The 16,613-nt window shown below is 39.0% G+C and overlaps 2 protein-coding genes across 3 annotated transcripts; one reads left to right on the top strand and one right to left on the bottom strand.

Moving 5' to 3' along the window:
- Window positions 1-985: 985 nt before the first annotated feature.
- On the bottom strand, window positions 986-5,294 carry tmem120ab (transmembrane protein 120Ab; the record flags this gene model as incomplete). Its single annotated transcript, XM_080025005.1, has 12 exons — window positions 986-1,099; window positions 1,364-1,432; window positions 1,776-1,840; window positions 2,017-2,109; window positions 2,394-2,455; window positions 2,585-2,650; window positions 2,910-2,999; window positions 3,117-3,212; window positions 3,402-3,461; window positions 3,582-3,698; window positions 4,908-5,026; window positions 5,226-5,294. The coding sequence occupies 12 exons, from the start codon at window positions 5,292-5,294 to the stop codon at window positions 986-988; spliced, it is 1,020 nt and encodes a 339-aa protein (XP_079881131.1).
- A 2,477-nt stretch (window positions 5,295-7,771) lies between these two features.
- gdpd1 (glycerophosphodiester phosphodiesterase domain containing 1) lies at window positions 7,772-16,218 on the top strand. Of its 2 annotated transcripts, none has more exons than XM_080053544.1 (11): window positions 7,772-7,928; window positions 8,759-8,908; window positions 9,361-9,403; window positions 9,915-10,050; window positions 11,113-11,158; window positions 12,135-12,256; window positions 12,623-12,712; window positions 12,884-13,017; window positions 13,808-13,867; window positions 14,310-14,361; window positions 14,987-16,218. In XM_080053544.1, exons 2-11 carry the CDS (start codon window positions 8,773-8,775, stop codon window positions 15,122-15,124), a joined length of 957 nt encoding a protein of 318 aa, XP_079909670.1. In that variant the 5' UTR covers window positions 7,772-7,928; window positions 8,759-8,772; the 3' UTR covers window positions 15,125-16,218. The 2 variants fall into 2 exon arrangements, with proteins under 2 accessions (XP_079909670.1, XP_079909669.1); XM_080053543.1 differs by having other exon boundaries at window positions 12,135-12,268.
- The last annotated feature ends 395 nt before the right edge of the window (window positions 16,219-16,613 follow it).

The following is a 16,613-nucleotide window of genomic DNA, read 5'->3' as shown; positions in this document are numbered from 1 at the left end:
GCTGGTTGGTCAATTGGCCAGGTTTGTGAAAAACTGGTCAGACCTGGCTGGCCGTGTCAACCTGAAGACTTATGTCAAAGCCTTAGAAGGTATAGTCCCCAAAGGGAAATTCTTTTTCACAAAAATGTACATTAGAGAGAATTTAAACCTCTTTGTAGACTCAGGACAATGACAGAGTAACTAATGTAGAAGAAAAGGTACCCAACCTGTTTTTTCATGGGGTCCAAATACTTTTCACAACGACACCCAGACACAAGTAGCATGTATGCCTACATGTGTTTTCTGTGAGCAGGAACGACTCAGGAAATATAATCCAGCCAAAACTGTTTAATATCAAAACCCAATCTTGTCACCATTTGGCACACAAAGTGTTTATAGGATGGATTATGTTTGAAACAGTTACACTCCACTGTGCTCAATCTGAAACATTTTGAACATTTCTGCTTTTCTACTGCTTTTTAAATGGCCATAAGCGGAGCCGCGGCTCTGTGTAAACACCCAACTTTGAATAGATATTGACATACATATCTAAAAATCTAAAAATACAGTTTAGCTTACTTAGGTTCTTGGCTTCCAAAGACCATGGGCCCCCCAAGTGGCTGGGCCCTAGAAAGCCTTCCCACTTTCTACCCCTTATGGGCGGCCCTGTATGTACCTACTGTACATGCATTATTAGGAGTTTAAAAAAAAATGCTTCACAAAGGTTAGTATGTCTTTTAGATTATGTATACTGATTTACTTTATTTGGGGGTTCAACATTGTTTGTCCTATACAGTGATACTCACATGGGGGTATTGTGGAGCATATTTTTAACTTTTAATGGTGAGTTGTCAGATATAATTACATCATAATTTGTAATAATAGTCAGTAGAATGATCATAATTTGACAGCATAACAACAAATAGTAATATTCATGAAGGCAGGAATGATGACAATAGCATTCATTTGTAGATATGTTGATTTATTTTTTTAGCAGTAGTACATGTCACAGAGTCTTTGGTTTCTGATCCATGCTCTTCTTCTTCTGACGGACAACAGCGACTGTGGTGAGGAAGTTTCCCATGAACAGAATGAGGAAGCACAGGCCGCACATCAAGACCTGGCATCACAAGGAACATACAGAGCAACATGTGAGTAAGCAAATGCCCCTTTAATACAGTAGCATTATCTCGATCAGGTCATGTATTCAAGATACTTTAAAATATTCTGATGTAACTATATACAGTACACTAGGCTGTCAGTAATATCTCTGAGAAAACACAGTTTATAAGCCCTCTAGTGGCGTAAATATGCAGTACAAATAAGAAGTGGCAATGATGGGTATATGAAGGATACAGTAATAAAGTTGACATGAAGCACTGACCTGCCATTCTTTGCAGTCTGGGAGCTGAGCCATTCTGAAGAGACTGAGGCTGTTGTAGAGCTGCCAGAACTGCAAGACAAAACATGAGGACTTAAGGGCCTTTTTTTTTGTTGCTAAAAGTGAATGGATATAGTTTACAACGCTTGGAAATCGGGAGAAAAATAAAAATGAATCTCTCATCCGGATCACCAAATAAAAGCTTAACATTGTCTCAATGCTTCAATAAGCAGAATAAAATATTGAGCCTAGGATGACATCAGCATTTTTTGAACTCAGCTTTTTCTGTGTCATCCAGTCTCAACCATGACAAGGCATGATGTTGTTTAATGTTCAAACTCAGCAGTGGTTAGAGGAACTTCATTAAGAAGATCAGTTCAGGTCAAATCAGGTCAGTTCTACCGAATGTACTCACATGACCGAAAAACAGGAAGGGCAAAAGAAACGTCAGCCCTTTCCACATCCACGACTGAAATCCCTCTAAAAAGCACAAAGTACACAAGAGTTAAAAAAGTTTATTTTTTACACTCCCTTGTCTTGTCTTTTTTTTTTTTTTTTTTCTTTGCTGCAGGAGTGACGACAAGCAGCCTTGATATGCCTGGCCGAGGGTATATGTGCTGCGTGTCCTTGGCATGTCACAGCAGTGTGTCCCTCACCCACGGTCAGATCCATGTTGTGTCTTTCTCCCAGAGCCCGAAGCCTGTACAGACACCCGCTCTGATAATAGCACTGCAGACACTGAACAAAACCTGTTCAAAAAAGAGAAACGCTGATTAGGCTAAACTTGTGAATGTCTAGTTCAAGATTCTCTTAAAAACTTACTCTGGGGGGCGCCTTTAGCTCAGTTGGTAAGGCGTCCCCCTCCCGGGCCCAGCAGCAGACCCGGGTTCGATTCCCACCCGCGGTCGTTCTCTGCATGTCACTCCCCTCTCTGCCCCATTTCACCTCTGTCTCTCTGCACTATCAATAAAGCATAAAAATGCCCCCCAAAAAAAAAAAAAAAAAGAAAAGAAAGAAAAAAAAAAAAACTTACTCTGGTACAAGGAGTAGGCGAGGAACTGGTTCCTGAATATCTTGTACAGGGTCCCTTCTGGCCTGAAATGTTGTTGTAACAAAAGAAAGGAGTCACTGGCGAGCATTGTAATCACTTACATGTCCTGACTTTTATTGCTTTTTAATCTGTCATTATTTAGGTTGTTAAATTTTTATCTTCCTGGTACTCACCATGTCAGCATTACACCGGACAGAAAGGCTGAGATGTAGTGATGGAAAACCCACCAGCCTTTGATTCTACGATGTAGGACATGTTTTATCAGACATCAATATTGTACTTTTTTTTTTTTATAATTTGTTTACATGACTTGCTTTAAGAAGGAGATATGTTTGAGGAAATGACATTTAAAAACATAGGATTATTGGTATATAGCTGCCATTAATAATATAAAAGGTGAAAGGTCAGAGAGCTTAGAATATTTTTGCTTCCTGAATAATATGGTTATTTTTCATTATCTTGCTGGAAAGCTTATTGGAAAATGGTGATGGCGCTGACCTGGAGCCGTTGGCGATGAGGATACTTTCCCTGAGAGTTAATGTGCAATAGTACCACACCAGCAGGAAATTGAGGATTGCATCAAGAAATCTAAAGTCAGGGACAAAAGATAAGGGCTATGGGTTCAAAAACATACAGCATACGGCACACGCAGTGTCTATCTATACCATACAACTAATTGTAACTGACTGTCTGACATATGCTTACCTGTAGCTCACAAAGAAGTAACATATGAAGGAGAATAGCAGCAGGAGGACCGTGAGGTACAGCTTGAACTTCTCATATTCATCTTTGTAGGCGTATCTGACAAGAACGTGTGACAGTCAGTTCTCTATGTGTATGAGGATTTTCAAAACTAATTGATATAGGCAGACATATCTCTCTGTTTGATTTAGGGGAATAAGGCATCCTGTGTTGGACAAAGTTTACCATGCAACTCACAAAAATGGACTTGATATTCATTGTGTTGTGGCTTTGAACCACATTGCTTACTTTGACTGCTTGCTGAAAAGCGTGACATTCACGTTGCCAAGAACGAGACTGAGGTACAACCTGCAATAAGAAACATAATAAGTAAATAACGTATACAGAGTAATACATGTTATAAACCTGCAGGGACATCAACCTGTATACTGGGGGTATTCATTTGATTAAATCGTGCTCAGTCATTACCCGTTTTTGTTGGGAAGGAAAGCTTCCATTTCGATGAAAGCATTGTGTTGTGTCTTTATTTTGTCTTTGATGTCTTCCAAGTTCTTAGCATCCTCTTCTGATGTTCCTTTGCTGCATCTGGTGGATGGTACACGTGCATTTAGGTCTTAATCATTCTCACAGCATGGCACATTTGTGTGTTCGTGGAGCTGAGAGGCGGGTAACAAATAAGTCACAAAGAAGAGAAACCAGAATAGATAATTCGAGAAACATGACAATTGCAGATGCTTCAACACAGGTAACCTGCATGGTAAAATTAAACAACTAACATCCAATCATGCTCCATGGATTGTATAAAAATGCTGAGCAGGCCCAGTTCACTTTGATTTTATATCAAGATAGAAAGAGGAAAAGATCTAGGTGACTTTGAAAGAGAGTTCATTGTTGGGGCACATAGCTTCAGTCACAAGTCATCTGGCTGGTGTTTCATTAGGAATGGTGACTAAAATGACATCTGCGTTTGGATATGTGGGAAAACCGTCAATAAATAGGGTCAGAAATTGTGTTAGACAGCAAACACATTGAAAGATTTCAATGAGATATGAAAGGAAAAACAGAACAATTCTTCCTCAGGTGACCGAGGATGTCAATGCAGGACGTGATTAAACTGCTTCAGCAAGAACACTCTTCCATTGGGATATTATAGTCGGGCTGCAGTGCATACATCCCTCATTACAAAGATGCATGCACATTTCAGTGAGGTCAGTGGTGCAGAAACCATAGGCACTGATCCAACGAGAATATGGAAAAAACGTGATATGGTCAGATGAGTCATCCTTCACCATATTTTCCTAAAGTTGGCCAGTGCATGTGTGGCATACACCAAGAGAACGGTCCAGGCTTGCATGCAGCGCTCTCCACTAACATAATCAAAATGGTATTCATCCCTCCAGTAGACTTACAGAGGCTTGGAGAATCAATGCCAAGGAGCATTAAAGGTGTACTAGTGGCAACCTTAAACCTATTTTGTTTTTTCATTTACTTTTGTCAGCTCTCTGTATATCCAGCCAGCTTATGGTGCAGATTTCTTCATTTTTATGTAACACAAGAAATTAAATTTTACTGTACGTCCCTCACTTATTCTACATGTTCTTTGTCTTGCATTTCTCCTGCTGTCTTTGCAGGCTCAACAACACACACACCTAAATGAGATTGAAGTCCAAGAGAACGGAGACACAGTCACACCAACTCATAAAATGTAAACGATTCGAAAAGGGATATAAACTGATTAGGAGAATACGAAATACAAAGACATTTCAAATTTGATTCTCTCAATCTGTTACTTACTTTTTCACTTGTCTTGACAACTCCTTCAGCCTTTTGCGCTGGCTGGAAATGGAGGAAGAGCAGCTGTTTTGTAGTTTGGAAATGTCATCCAGTTTCTGTGAGTACAGCCTGTGTGTTTCCTGGGTGAGAAGAACCACGGGGTTACATCAAAAACTAAAGCAAATGGATAGATAACAGTCTGGAGCACAACACAAGATGTATTAAACACCTTTCTTCATGTGGTTTGAATAACACAATAGCAAGAAAAGGCCTTTGTCAAGCTCCATTTACACAACTGCTCTGTGACTAGTATGAGACTGTCAGATGTTGGTTTCTTACCTGGAGTTGGTGATACTCTTCTTCCAGACCTTTCCACTCCTCCAGAACGTGTGTCAAACCTTGAGGCATTTTGTGATCTCTTTATCATTCACTTGACTTGTACATACCGACAGCAAACCCAGAACCAAAGACAGCCCAGTAAAGGCTATTTTTTCGTTTAACCAAGAAACGACTTGCACATAATGCTATGTTGAAATATGTTGAAATATTTCTCTCCAGGGTGCTTATCACATCTCCATGAACGGTTTATTGCATTAAGTGAACTTTGACTTTTGACTTGGACATTGTTCTTAGGAAATACTCCGGTTATGACATTGTACAATTGTCACTCACAGAAAAAACTTAACACAGCTAAAAAAAACTATTATTGTTGACTATATTATAATGCAAATACTGTACATCTTCTTTTTTTGATCATTGCCATGATTCAACCAGCTTTACTTTTTCCATTATTGTAAATTCTTAATAATCTGTTTGTAACATTCAAAGCACATTAGCAGCATCTGGTGGATGAACAAACTACATCAGCAGTCAGCTCACTTTACCACACAGACTGGTGTCTATGGGGAATGTTTGGTTATTCATTATATTGTAATTTGATAGCACAAATGACAAATTGGTAGAAACAACAACTTTTTTTTAAATAAATAATTTAAATAGTTTTATACAAAAATACCGTGTCAAATTTCAGAATACATTTGCTGCCCTGTACCTGTAAAAAAAAAAAAAAAAAAAAAAAAACCCAGATTCATTCTGCAACACCTGAAGTCTCAAGGACAGAGAGTGTCATATGATGTACGGATTGTAAATAGGCTAAATGTATACACTTTGTGATATTGAGCTATGGCTTGATTTAACAAAATATTAAAAAAAAACATTTGCTGGTCTGCACAAATTAAAATCTTAACCAATGGGAAAACTGAATTTTGTGATATAAAATAATAATTTCCTGCATGATGTTCAATATTAAATGCTGTAAAATATGAAGATAGATACCTGGATTCAGAGCCGGCCCGAGGCATAAGCGAACTAAGCGGTCGCTTAGGGCCCCCGACCGCCAGGGGGGCCCCCTCCAAATTTTTTTATTTATTTTAATTTTTTTTTTGTTTGTGTGTTTGATGTCAACATCATATTATGCAAATGTAGTAATCGTACAAAAAAAGGAATAAAATGTTTTGGTCTAGATAATTAATAGCCTAAAAATGTAATCAGTTCATCTGGGAGGTAATCCGAAATTATCTGATCATGTCACGTTCACATCCATGCACAGTGTGTATTGAGTTTATTTAAAAACAATTGGAAATGGGGCTGCCCTCAGTTGCCCATGCACTGTGTATAGTCTATAGCCTATTTCAGCCTCGTCTGTGGAAAAAAAGATACAGCAGCTGGACAACAGAGTTCTTCTGCTTCGTTCCTCTCACATTTAAATGCATTCATTATATTACAGAGAAATATGTCCCGTAAAAGAAAAAGAGCTCCAAGCCCAACCCAGAGGACCCTCCATAATATTTTATTTTATATTAATATTTTTATGGAAACTCCATGTGTCTTTCTTCAATAGCTTCTAATTCATCTGACCCAGTGTCTCCAAATTATTTGTTCACACAATTTCTCAGATTTAGCCTCTTAATTTTCCTCTCAAAGTGCACCAGATTCATGCATTTCACTTTAAAAAGGTTAAAAAAATCTCCCGGGGGGGCACACCCCCGGACCCCCTTAGGAGGGCCTGAATCTCGGCTGTCTAATATTTTCGCACAGCTGCACAGTGGAGGCACTAGCGAAAAAAACTTGGTGTGTGAATGATATTTAACAAAGGTCTATAGTTTCAGCAACGCTAACATTGGAGAGGGGCACCCTAATCATATTTCGCTTAGGGCCCCCTGAAGGCTTGGGCCGGCTCTGTCTGGATTGATAATAGAAAAACAAATAAGTCACAAAGGACATAATGACCTTCAAAAAGCTTAGCCTACATAAGAAATAAAATTATTAAAAAAAACAGAAACAAAACACAGAACCTAAACAAAAAAAATCAGGACCCTACTCTAACTACACTCGCTGTTTATAAACAGTACCCAGCTGTAGCCTACATGGTTAGTTTTTAGTCTGGTACTCTTGTATTGTATTATACGCCTATGTAAGTTTTCACCGGTGCAGGAGGATAGTATGCAACCATAGATAGTAGCCTATATAAAAGTATGCAACGCATTGTATGCACGTATGTGAGGCATTTAGTCTTGATAAAATACAGGCCTACTATCTACTATCTATGCCTACTACATCTACATGTAAACTTTTTTTTAAATTGTTGCACTGACGTATAAACTGCCAACCGCGTTTAATCATAGTACAAACTAAAAAACTGAAACTGAATTAATATTGTTTGTTTCTGCAGAAATCTTTTCCAAAATGTTTGAGTAATGTCGAAACAAAGCTTTTATTATGAAAGATTCGAGCGGAAGTGCCATTGTTGATACCTTGCGGGCAGCAAGGAACAGCGCATGCGCGTAGATCTGACAGCGGCGGCAGGTTGATTTTTTGTCATGTCAGTGGCAGCTGTGCGGTGCAGAGCTCATTGAGGACTAGTCTAGTTCGTCAGTTTATCTTCCCACAACGTAGCTGTTGTGTACACTCACGAACTCATACTGGGACTGGCTTGGGTTAGTCAACACAAAGAAGAGAGAACTACATCATTTGATGACAGAGGTAAGATTTTTTCTTCTCAGCTATCGTTAGCGTAGTTTAGCTCGTATGCTATGGTCAGCGACCTGGTTAAAAGTGTTATCGTTTGTGCAGAAAATATATCCCTAATGTTGTCTAATTAATTTAAATGATCTGAATGTGAACACTTTCCCCAACGCTCAAAACGAGCCGAACCTCACGCTGTCACACTGAGACAGACATAGACGTGACGGAGTGACAGTGCCATAATAAACTGAAACTTTAAAGTATGATTCCACAAAGGCTAACTTAAATATGCATGTTGAATCACAAAGCCTTTGTGCCTGGCATCTCGTACTTGAGAGACAAAAACTAGTCTAGGCTAGGCTATCTCACACAGAGCTCATTAGTTGATTCAAATAATTGATAGATACAAGTAGTATACTTGTATCTATCAATTATTTGCAGTAGAATCATACTACTACTATAGGCTACCTACAGTATACATATGATCATTTGGGGTTTTGGCTGTTACAGAGATATTTTTCATCCCATAGATTTCCCTGTCTATCTATCTATCTATCTATCTATCTATCTATCTATCTATCTATCTATCTATCTATCTATCTATCTATCTATCTATCTATCTATCTATCTATCTATCTATCTATCTATCTTTTGTGTGAGGACCTCACATTTGGCCATTTCTCATTACTGTTTTGTTAAGTGATTAAAAGACCAGTCACACACTACTCCTGAAAGTTTTTTTTTTTAACCCAATCTGAACATTTCTCCGTCTAGAGAAAAGGCAGACACAGCCAGATTGTTGTGATCCAATAATAACCATGTGTGGATTTGTTTGTGTTGGTTTCCAGCTGACTGACAGGAGATGTGTGCCGCTGCGTATATCGTGTCAACAGTGACGGGCTATGTCCTCACCTCAGCCCTGCTGCTGAAATGCCCGTCTCTTTTGCATCGGAAGAAGCGAGAGACTTTTCTCAGCAAGCACATTTCCCACCGTGGAGGTGAGTTGTTGCTTACTCTGGCTACAGCAATTCTCATGCTTTCATTGTTTTTTAATCTTTCTCTTGAAATCCCACTTCAGTAAAAGGGTGCCCAAGAATTTCTCCTCTGTTCCTCACTGAATTTGTAACTTTTTAGAAATGATTATTTTTCAGGAAGGTCGGTCCTCTTTTCAGTGTTTGGCTACTTACCATTACCGATCATTGCGTGTATTTGCATGGTTTTGGTTATACTGTAGTCGTGTGTTCAATAATGTACCTTCATCAGACAGGATTGTAGTTGTTTGTTTACTGTTTGCTATGCTGCCATAGGTGTGTTAAATAAACTTACATACACAGTCACTTGACAGCTCGGGGGAGCCCTAGAATGCCATAGCAATGTTCCAGTTCTCACAATAATGCACTTAAAAACCAAAAATCTGTGCCACACTAAGTGTTTACTTTTTGCATTGCAGGAGCAGGTGAAAACCTGGAAAACACCATGGCGGCTTTCAAGCAGTGAGTACACACCTTAGCTTAGTCACAATGACAAAGCTCTTTTCTTTGAAAATTGGGTTAGGGTTAGTGTGAAAACAGAACTGCTACCTGTTAATGTGATTGTGGTCAGTGTGTGTGTCATTTGAGCATGATATTGGTCAGTTTGTGACCAAATCTCTTTAGTCTCGAAGTATCAGATGATGTACTGCTGCACTGCTGTTATATCAGAATGATTTATTACCGTGGGAATGGGGAAGTCAACTGTATGAACTTAACATCGTCGCTGCTGGTGGTGACAGTGGTGATATTATTGATCAGTGGAGTCTCCCATTTACAGTGCTAAATGCAGTGTGTGTGTGTGTGTGTGTGTGTGTGTGTGTGTGTGTGTGTGTGTGTGTGTGTGTGTGTGTGTGTGTGTGTGTGTGTGTGTGTGTGTGTGTGTGTGTGTGTGTGTGTGTGTGTGTGTGTGTGTGTGTGTGTGTGTGTGTGTGTGTGTGTGTGTGTGTGTGTACTATGTGTTGTGTCCTTGTAGCGCTGTGAATCTGGGCACTGACATGCTGGAGGTGGACTGCCACCTGACAAAAGATGAACAGGTCGTGGTTTCACATGACGCCAACTTGCTGAGGTCCACCGGTGTCAACGCATACATCTCTGACACCAACTACGCTGTGAGTTATGGCTCTGCAATGTCTCCTGAGTCATCCCATTTCTATATGTGACAGAGAAACAGCTGCGCCAACACACACACCTTTTTATAAGCAACCGGCAAAAAGGAAAATGTTAATGATTATTTAAATCATTCAGATAAGTGAATAAGATTGTGATTAAAAAAAGTAGATACTGGGGCGCTCCGGTGGCGTAGTGGATAGAGTGCGTACCATATTGGCTCCGGCCTTCGTTGCAGTGGTCGCCGGTTCAAGTCCGACCCGTGGACCTTTACTGCAGGTCATCCCCCCTCTGTCTCTGTCTCCCCATTTCAACTCTGTACTGTCAATTAAAGCTTGAAAATGCCAAAAAATATCTTTAAAAAAATAAATACTTTTATGTGCCTTTTTCATGTGCCTTTCATGTGAGGTGAGGTCTAAACCATATCATATGATGTGTCACGTTTTGAACTTCTGCCGTTTTTTCCACATCTTACCTGACCTACCCCACTTCTAATATATGAAGTGTGTCAGAGATCACAACTAAAAGACAAAATGTAATATCAGCAGAAATTATACTGACGTCTTCTAACTAACACCAAGAGATAAGATCAGATGAGAGATACCAGAGACTTTTATTGCCATCCGTCTGTAAACCTTGCAGTACAGTACATTAATAAAAACAATCAAGTTGTGCAAAACAAACAGAATAAATGAATGATGCAACATTCAGACATAACATAAGGTGCAAGAGAGCAAACGTGTAATGCAATATGCACTGCAGTACGAAAAAAAATATAACTATAAAAGAAATGTAATAGTGCCAAGCCAAACTTTAAAACAGTCCTGCTCTTTGGCCTTGTAGTAAGAAGAAGCGTCAAGGATTTCCAAATGAACTAGTTTTTTTTGACGTGTCCTTGCTGGGTTCCTGTATCTTCTTTATTGACCGTCGTTAATGTGATCCCTCAGTGACACTCATCACTTCTCCTCTGGACCCAACCTGACCTTACAGGCTCTGACTACCGGCTGTATTTCTTGCCTTGTCTTGCCTTTGTTAACCACCGAGTGCTTTGTGCTCTTTTGCAGGAGCTCCCTCCATACCTCTGTAAGCTGGGCGTAACTTTTCAGAGAGGTAAGCATCGCGTTACATTTATTCAGCAGAGGCTTTCTTCCAAAGCAACTGACAATACATGCATTCAACCATGTACCTAGGTGCAACCCACAGACTTCTTGCAATCAAATCAACTTCATGAAATGAGCAGAACTGCTTTGAATGCTTCTTTCAATGGCCTCTCGTGAAGTGAAGGGAGTAGCACGTTGTTTTGGCAGTAGCAGAGAATAGTGGATGGATGAGCTAGGCTTAATGGAGTTCACAGAGCAAATGGAGCCTTCATAAAAGTAAAAACAGGTCAATCTAGTCAAAAATGTGCTTCAGGTGATGATGATCAGGCTAAGAGATGTCAGACATGCAGAGATGTGTGCTGCATCCTTGGCATCAGAACAGGGAAAAGACTAATTTGGTTGAGTGCGATCTGCTTATCTATTGAATGTTGTTTGAAATGTTCCTCTGTGACTGGCAGGAGGGCAGACAGACAGTGATAGTGGAGTGTCCTGCCTTGAATCCAGGCTGGTGAAGGTTGATCTGATACATACTATACAGACAGTTGAAAGGAGTGTATGTTGTCTTAACCTTGTTAACTTAGGAGAGAGATGGGGGGGGGGGGGGTCACATACCCATGATTGGTGTAATTACAAACAGAGTTAACACCACGAATTGAAGCATATCAGCAACCTCAGCGCTCATTGTGCTCCATAGGGTTTTTAAGTGATGCATGTATGTGACATGTTCATGTGAAGTTGACCCATTCACTAACACAATGGTTTATTTCATGGGAAACATAATGTAAAAGAACAAAGATCTACTGTATGCAGTGAATGTATTTAGTTGACTTAGTTTTCACAGATAGTTTAGTTTACAAGCTGTTGGCAAGTGCGCCACAGAGCCACAGTTTAAATGATGAACACACTCGGGGCCACTGTGCCCCCCCCCCCCCCCCACTCCCACCCCTCTTCCCATCATCTAACCTTTGACTCGTCCTTGTCTGCAGAGTGTTTCTGCGAAGGAGGAGAGGACAAACACATCCCTCTGCTCAGGGACGTTTTTGATGCATTTCCAAATACCCCCGTCAACATTGACATCAAGGTCAACAATGACACACTCATCAAGAAGGTGTGTGTGTGGGTTTGTGTCTTCTCCTCTTTTCTTTTGTAAAACAGTGTTTTTCTCTATTTTCTTTTTTTAAGGTGTAATTTCTTATGAGTATGTCTGTCAGGATAAGTGGTTACTTCATTGCGTGATAAATGGTGCACTTAAACAGGCAAACATGGAAACTAAGATCCATCATTTTCAAGACGGCTAGATTCTCTCCAAATGTGGTTGTAACTTTAAAACTGTGAGGCCTGTTTTTGTTCCTCACTCTTCAAGAATGTATTGGCAATAAGCAATATTAAGTTACAATGTAACACTTCTAATTCCTGTACCATGTGTATTACAGTATATGGAGTTTCTGTAATAACCACTCTTTAATCCTTGCAGGTCTCTGAGCTGGTGGTGAAGTACGACAGAGAGGATCTGACCGTCTGGGGGAACTCCAGCAACCAGATTGTAAAGAAGTGTCACAAAGAGGTATGTTAACATTCAGTTTAAAGCTCTATGCAGTGGGCAATAGATTTCCATTCGATAAGGTACCACACACTTAAAAACAGGACTCAAATTCTGATCAATTTCCTGTCAATAAAATGTTCTATTTTTTTAAGAGTTGACCCCTAATCCAGCATGTCTGTTTGTGTTTTGCAGAACCCTCGTATTCCAGTGTTGTTCAGCCTACCCCGTGTATTACAGCTTTTAGGCCTCTTCTACACCGGCCTCCTGCCCTTTGTTCCCCTCAAGGAGCAGTTTCTTGAGATCCCCATGCCCTCGATTATCACCAAGTAGGTACACACAGTCACACACATGCAAACGATTGTACAAACTAGGTTCAAAGTAAACAAAAAATAAATAAACACACCAAACGGTTTAGGAAATATATATTTTTTTTTACTGTGGCTCAAGTCCGAGAGTAACTTGTTACTCGTCTAAAATCTTACCTAAAAAGTATACATTCACAATCCAAATACAAATCAAAACAATCTGAAAACTGTTCAAATTTGATCTCCATTCTTAGTTTTCAAAAACTATTAATGGCTTCACCTTTTCTTTATTGCCTGACTTTATTATTTGAAGAAACTGAACTTAAAGGTTCCATTACACTATATTCATCAGTGTGTCGTCTGTGTCGTTTGAAAGACGACCTCACTAACTAACTGAGTCATTAAGAAAAAAGCTTCACACCCTTTACCCACAGAGTAAGGATCAAAGGTCACAGAGCAGTTTATACTTGGCAGACATTTATTCAGTAATAGATTTATTTTTCTACAGTTCAATTAAGGCCTGTATGTTGTCCTAAATAGTTGCTTAATACAATCCCACTCCCCCCAACACTCTTTTTGTAAATACATGTATCATTATCCTGTGCTTAATGTGCTTGACAAGTGTGATGAAACATATTTTTGTTTCATTTGTGCTACTTCAGTTATTGATTTTCCTTTATTTTTTTTCAAAAATTAGTTTAGTCAAAAAATGGTTCTGTTCAGATATACTTGACAAATAGCTTTGGTCAAGTATATCTGTTTTTATCAAGTGTAAACTAAACTTTTTGTGTGTTTTTTATTTTTTCTCCAGAGTTAAGGATCCAGACAGTTTAACTCGGTCTCAGCGAATCATCACCTGGCTGGCGGACACGTAAGTCCCTCATTTGTCTGACTGTTTGAAATCCCTCTTGTGGTAATGTATTTATTTCATTTCTTTTAAGCTTTTTATTTTATTTTATTTTATTTGTGTAACCTTTTTCTAACCAGAAAAATACCACATTGAGATTAAAAATCTCTTTTTCAAGAGTGTCCTGGGAAAGACAGGCAGCAGTACAGTAACACATACAAACAACAAACAAACACAAGTTACACAATAAACATAAACCAACAACTAAGAATATAAAAAAACAACTCACTATACATTTGTGGTTTTGAGAATTGTTAATACTTTGTTGAACAGCGACACCGGGAGCATTTTTTCACACAGCAGTACTATGTGCCTGTGATTAATGTAAAGCTTTTACAGTTGTACTTCTAAACTTCTCTCTACCTTTGCTGCACATGCACTTTCTCAGTATGTGTTTCCTTTTCAGTTTACTGATGAGGAAAGCTCTGTTTAAGCATCTGACTGCCAGGGGAATACAGGTAAAGCTTTGGCGTAGTCATCACAAATGGGGAAAAAAGCCTCAACATGCATATGATTGAATATGTAGTAGATCTAAATTGATCATAGTGATTATTTTATTTGTACTCTTTCTCTAAGCTACATAACTGTTTACCAATAAAGTGTTTTTTGTCTGTGCATATAACACTGTATCCAATGTAGGAAGAGCATACAGATTGTGTCAAGTTGAATTTGCTTTACGTGTATTATCTTTACGAGCCAGTCTGCATGCTGAGAGTTGTTTGTTGTAGTCACAGTGCAATGCTAAATTTATAAGAGCTGTCACTGGGAAATATCCGAGGGCCCCACTCCGTTCAAAAATAGACTAAAGTGGCTGGCTGCTAACAATTAGAGTTAAGCACTACAGAAGCATTCTTGAGCCGTGTGTGTGTGTGTGTGTGTGTGTGTGTGTGTGTGTGTGTGTGTGTGTGTGTGTGTGTGTGTGTGTGTGTGTGTGTGTGTGTGTGTGTGTGTGTGTGTGTGTGTGTGTGTGTGTGTGTGTGTGTGTGTGTGTGTGTGTGTGTGTGTGTGTGTGTGTGTGTGTGTGTGTGTGTGTGTGTGTGTGTGTGTGTGTGTGTTTGTTAACTGTCCTGCATCTGGTTTCAGGTGTACATTTGGGTGCTGAACGACGAGGAGGACTTCCAGAGGGCATTTGACCTGGGAGCCACGGGAGTGATGACAGATTTTCCCACCAGTCTTAAAGAATACATGGACCGGAACGGCATTTATTGTAAGCCCCAGTGACCTGCCAAAATCTACCTCAGATATCTACCCCCCTTTTTTTTTTTTTTTTTTTACTTTTCCTGGCATGAATATATTTTAGTTAAAAATGTTGTTCTAGTAGAAAAAAAAACACTGGCAGATGCAGTTTGATGTTGTGATGTCAAGTTAATTCATCAGCAGCTTTACGTTGTTTCCAGGTCAGATTTTCTTTATTTATTTTTTTGCTTTCTGACAATCTGACAATCACTGGCAACACATGCAATTATACACTGATCGATCTATATGTGCCTGATTCAGCCAGAACTTTTTTTTAAATAACAAGGTGCAGACAGTCTTCCGCTGCTACATCCATGATGAGTAGTTTTATACGTTCCCCAAGACTATGGGTTGTACGTTGCATTGCTGTGTTGTGTGTTTATTTGTAATTATGTGGTGAGGACCCTAGATTTTTATCTGAATCAATCGCTAACATGAAAATTATTGATTGCATAAACGTATTGGTGATAGAAAATTTGCACAAAATATGAAATTGATCTTTTTTATATATTTTTTTATTTGTTTTTACTTGATCATAAACAGCAATTGACTTCATATGTGGGATATATGAATGTGTTGAATGTGTGTATTGGCAATACATTGGAAAAATGTATAAAAAAAAATTGCTCTATGGCAGTCACTTCAATTTGAGTTACTGTATTAATGACAGCGTTTCCCTGACAAGTCCTCACTGTGGGTGCCACAGTTTTAAAGTGTAAAGATGATTAGGATTATTATAACACTGACATTTTCTAATCCAAACTTGTGACCACGCAGTGAAGGTCTGCCATGAATGTAGTATTGGTGAAAGGTATTGTATATTGTGAAATCTGCAGAGGTGTTAGTTCAATTAGGACCAATACTTTTACATTGTTTTGGTAACACTTTGTACATCCAAATCCAAAATCATTATCATTTGAGGGAAAGCCTTGTGATCTACCAACCACACTACAGGTGAGTTGACATGAGTTGATCTTCTCTATTTTGATTACTGTGCTGTACTAAGTCTAGATTTGTACTGCATGCCTTAATTAATGTATCAAGCTCATGTGTATGAATATGCTGTGACACTTTGTGTGAATGCCTAAACCTTCCACACGTGGTGTTTGTAATTTGATTTTCTTTTAGTTTATTAAAGAGTTAATCTTCTATCATTGTAAATAAACAATTACACAATTGCTATATACTTGCAGTGTATACTATACCAAAATGTGCCACTTTGGGAAACTAATAGGCCTATGCCAAAAATATTTGGTAGGCTAGATAGACCTACAGACAGGAGGTGGCGCTGTAGACTGGAAGGATATGAACTTTTCTCCATTAGTGGAAAAGTTAAGGATACTGGACGTTTTTTGTTACGTAAAACACCAGCACCGACATTTTTGACGGTCAGGTCTTTGGGCTCTTACCCTGCTTCATGTTATTTTCTTACATTCTTGAATTTAGTTAACAATGTGAGATTCCAGTGAGATAA

Source organism: Ammodytes marinus (genome assembly GCF_949987685.1).
Source record: "Ammodytes marinus genome assembly, chromosome: 3".
Lineage (NCBI taxonomy): Eukaryota > Metazoa > Chordata > Actinopteri > Uranoscopiformes > Ammodytidae > Ammodytes > Ammodytes marinus.
This window is presented reverse-complemented; position numbering and strand designations above follow the sequence as displayed.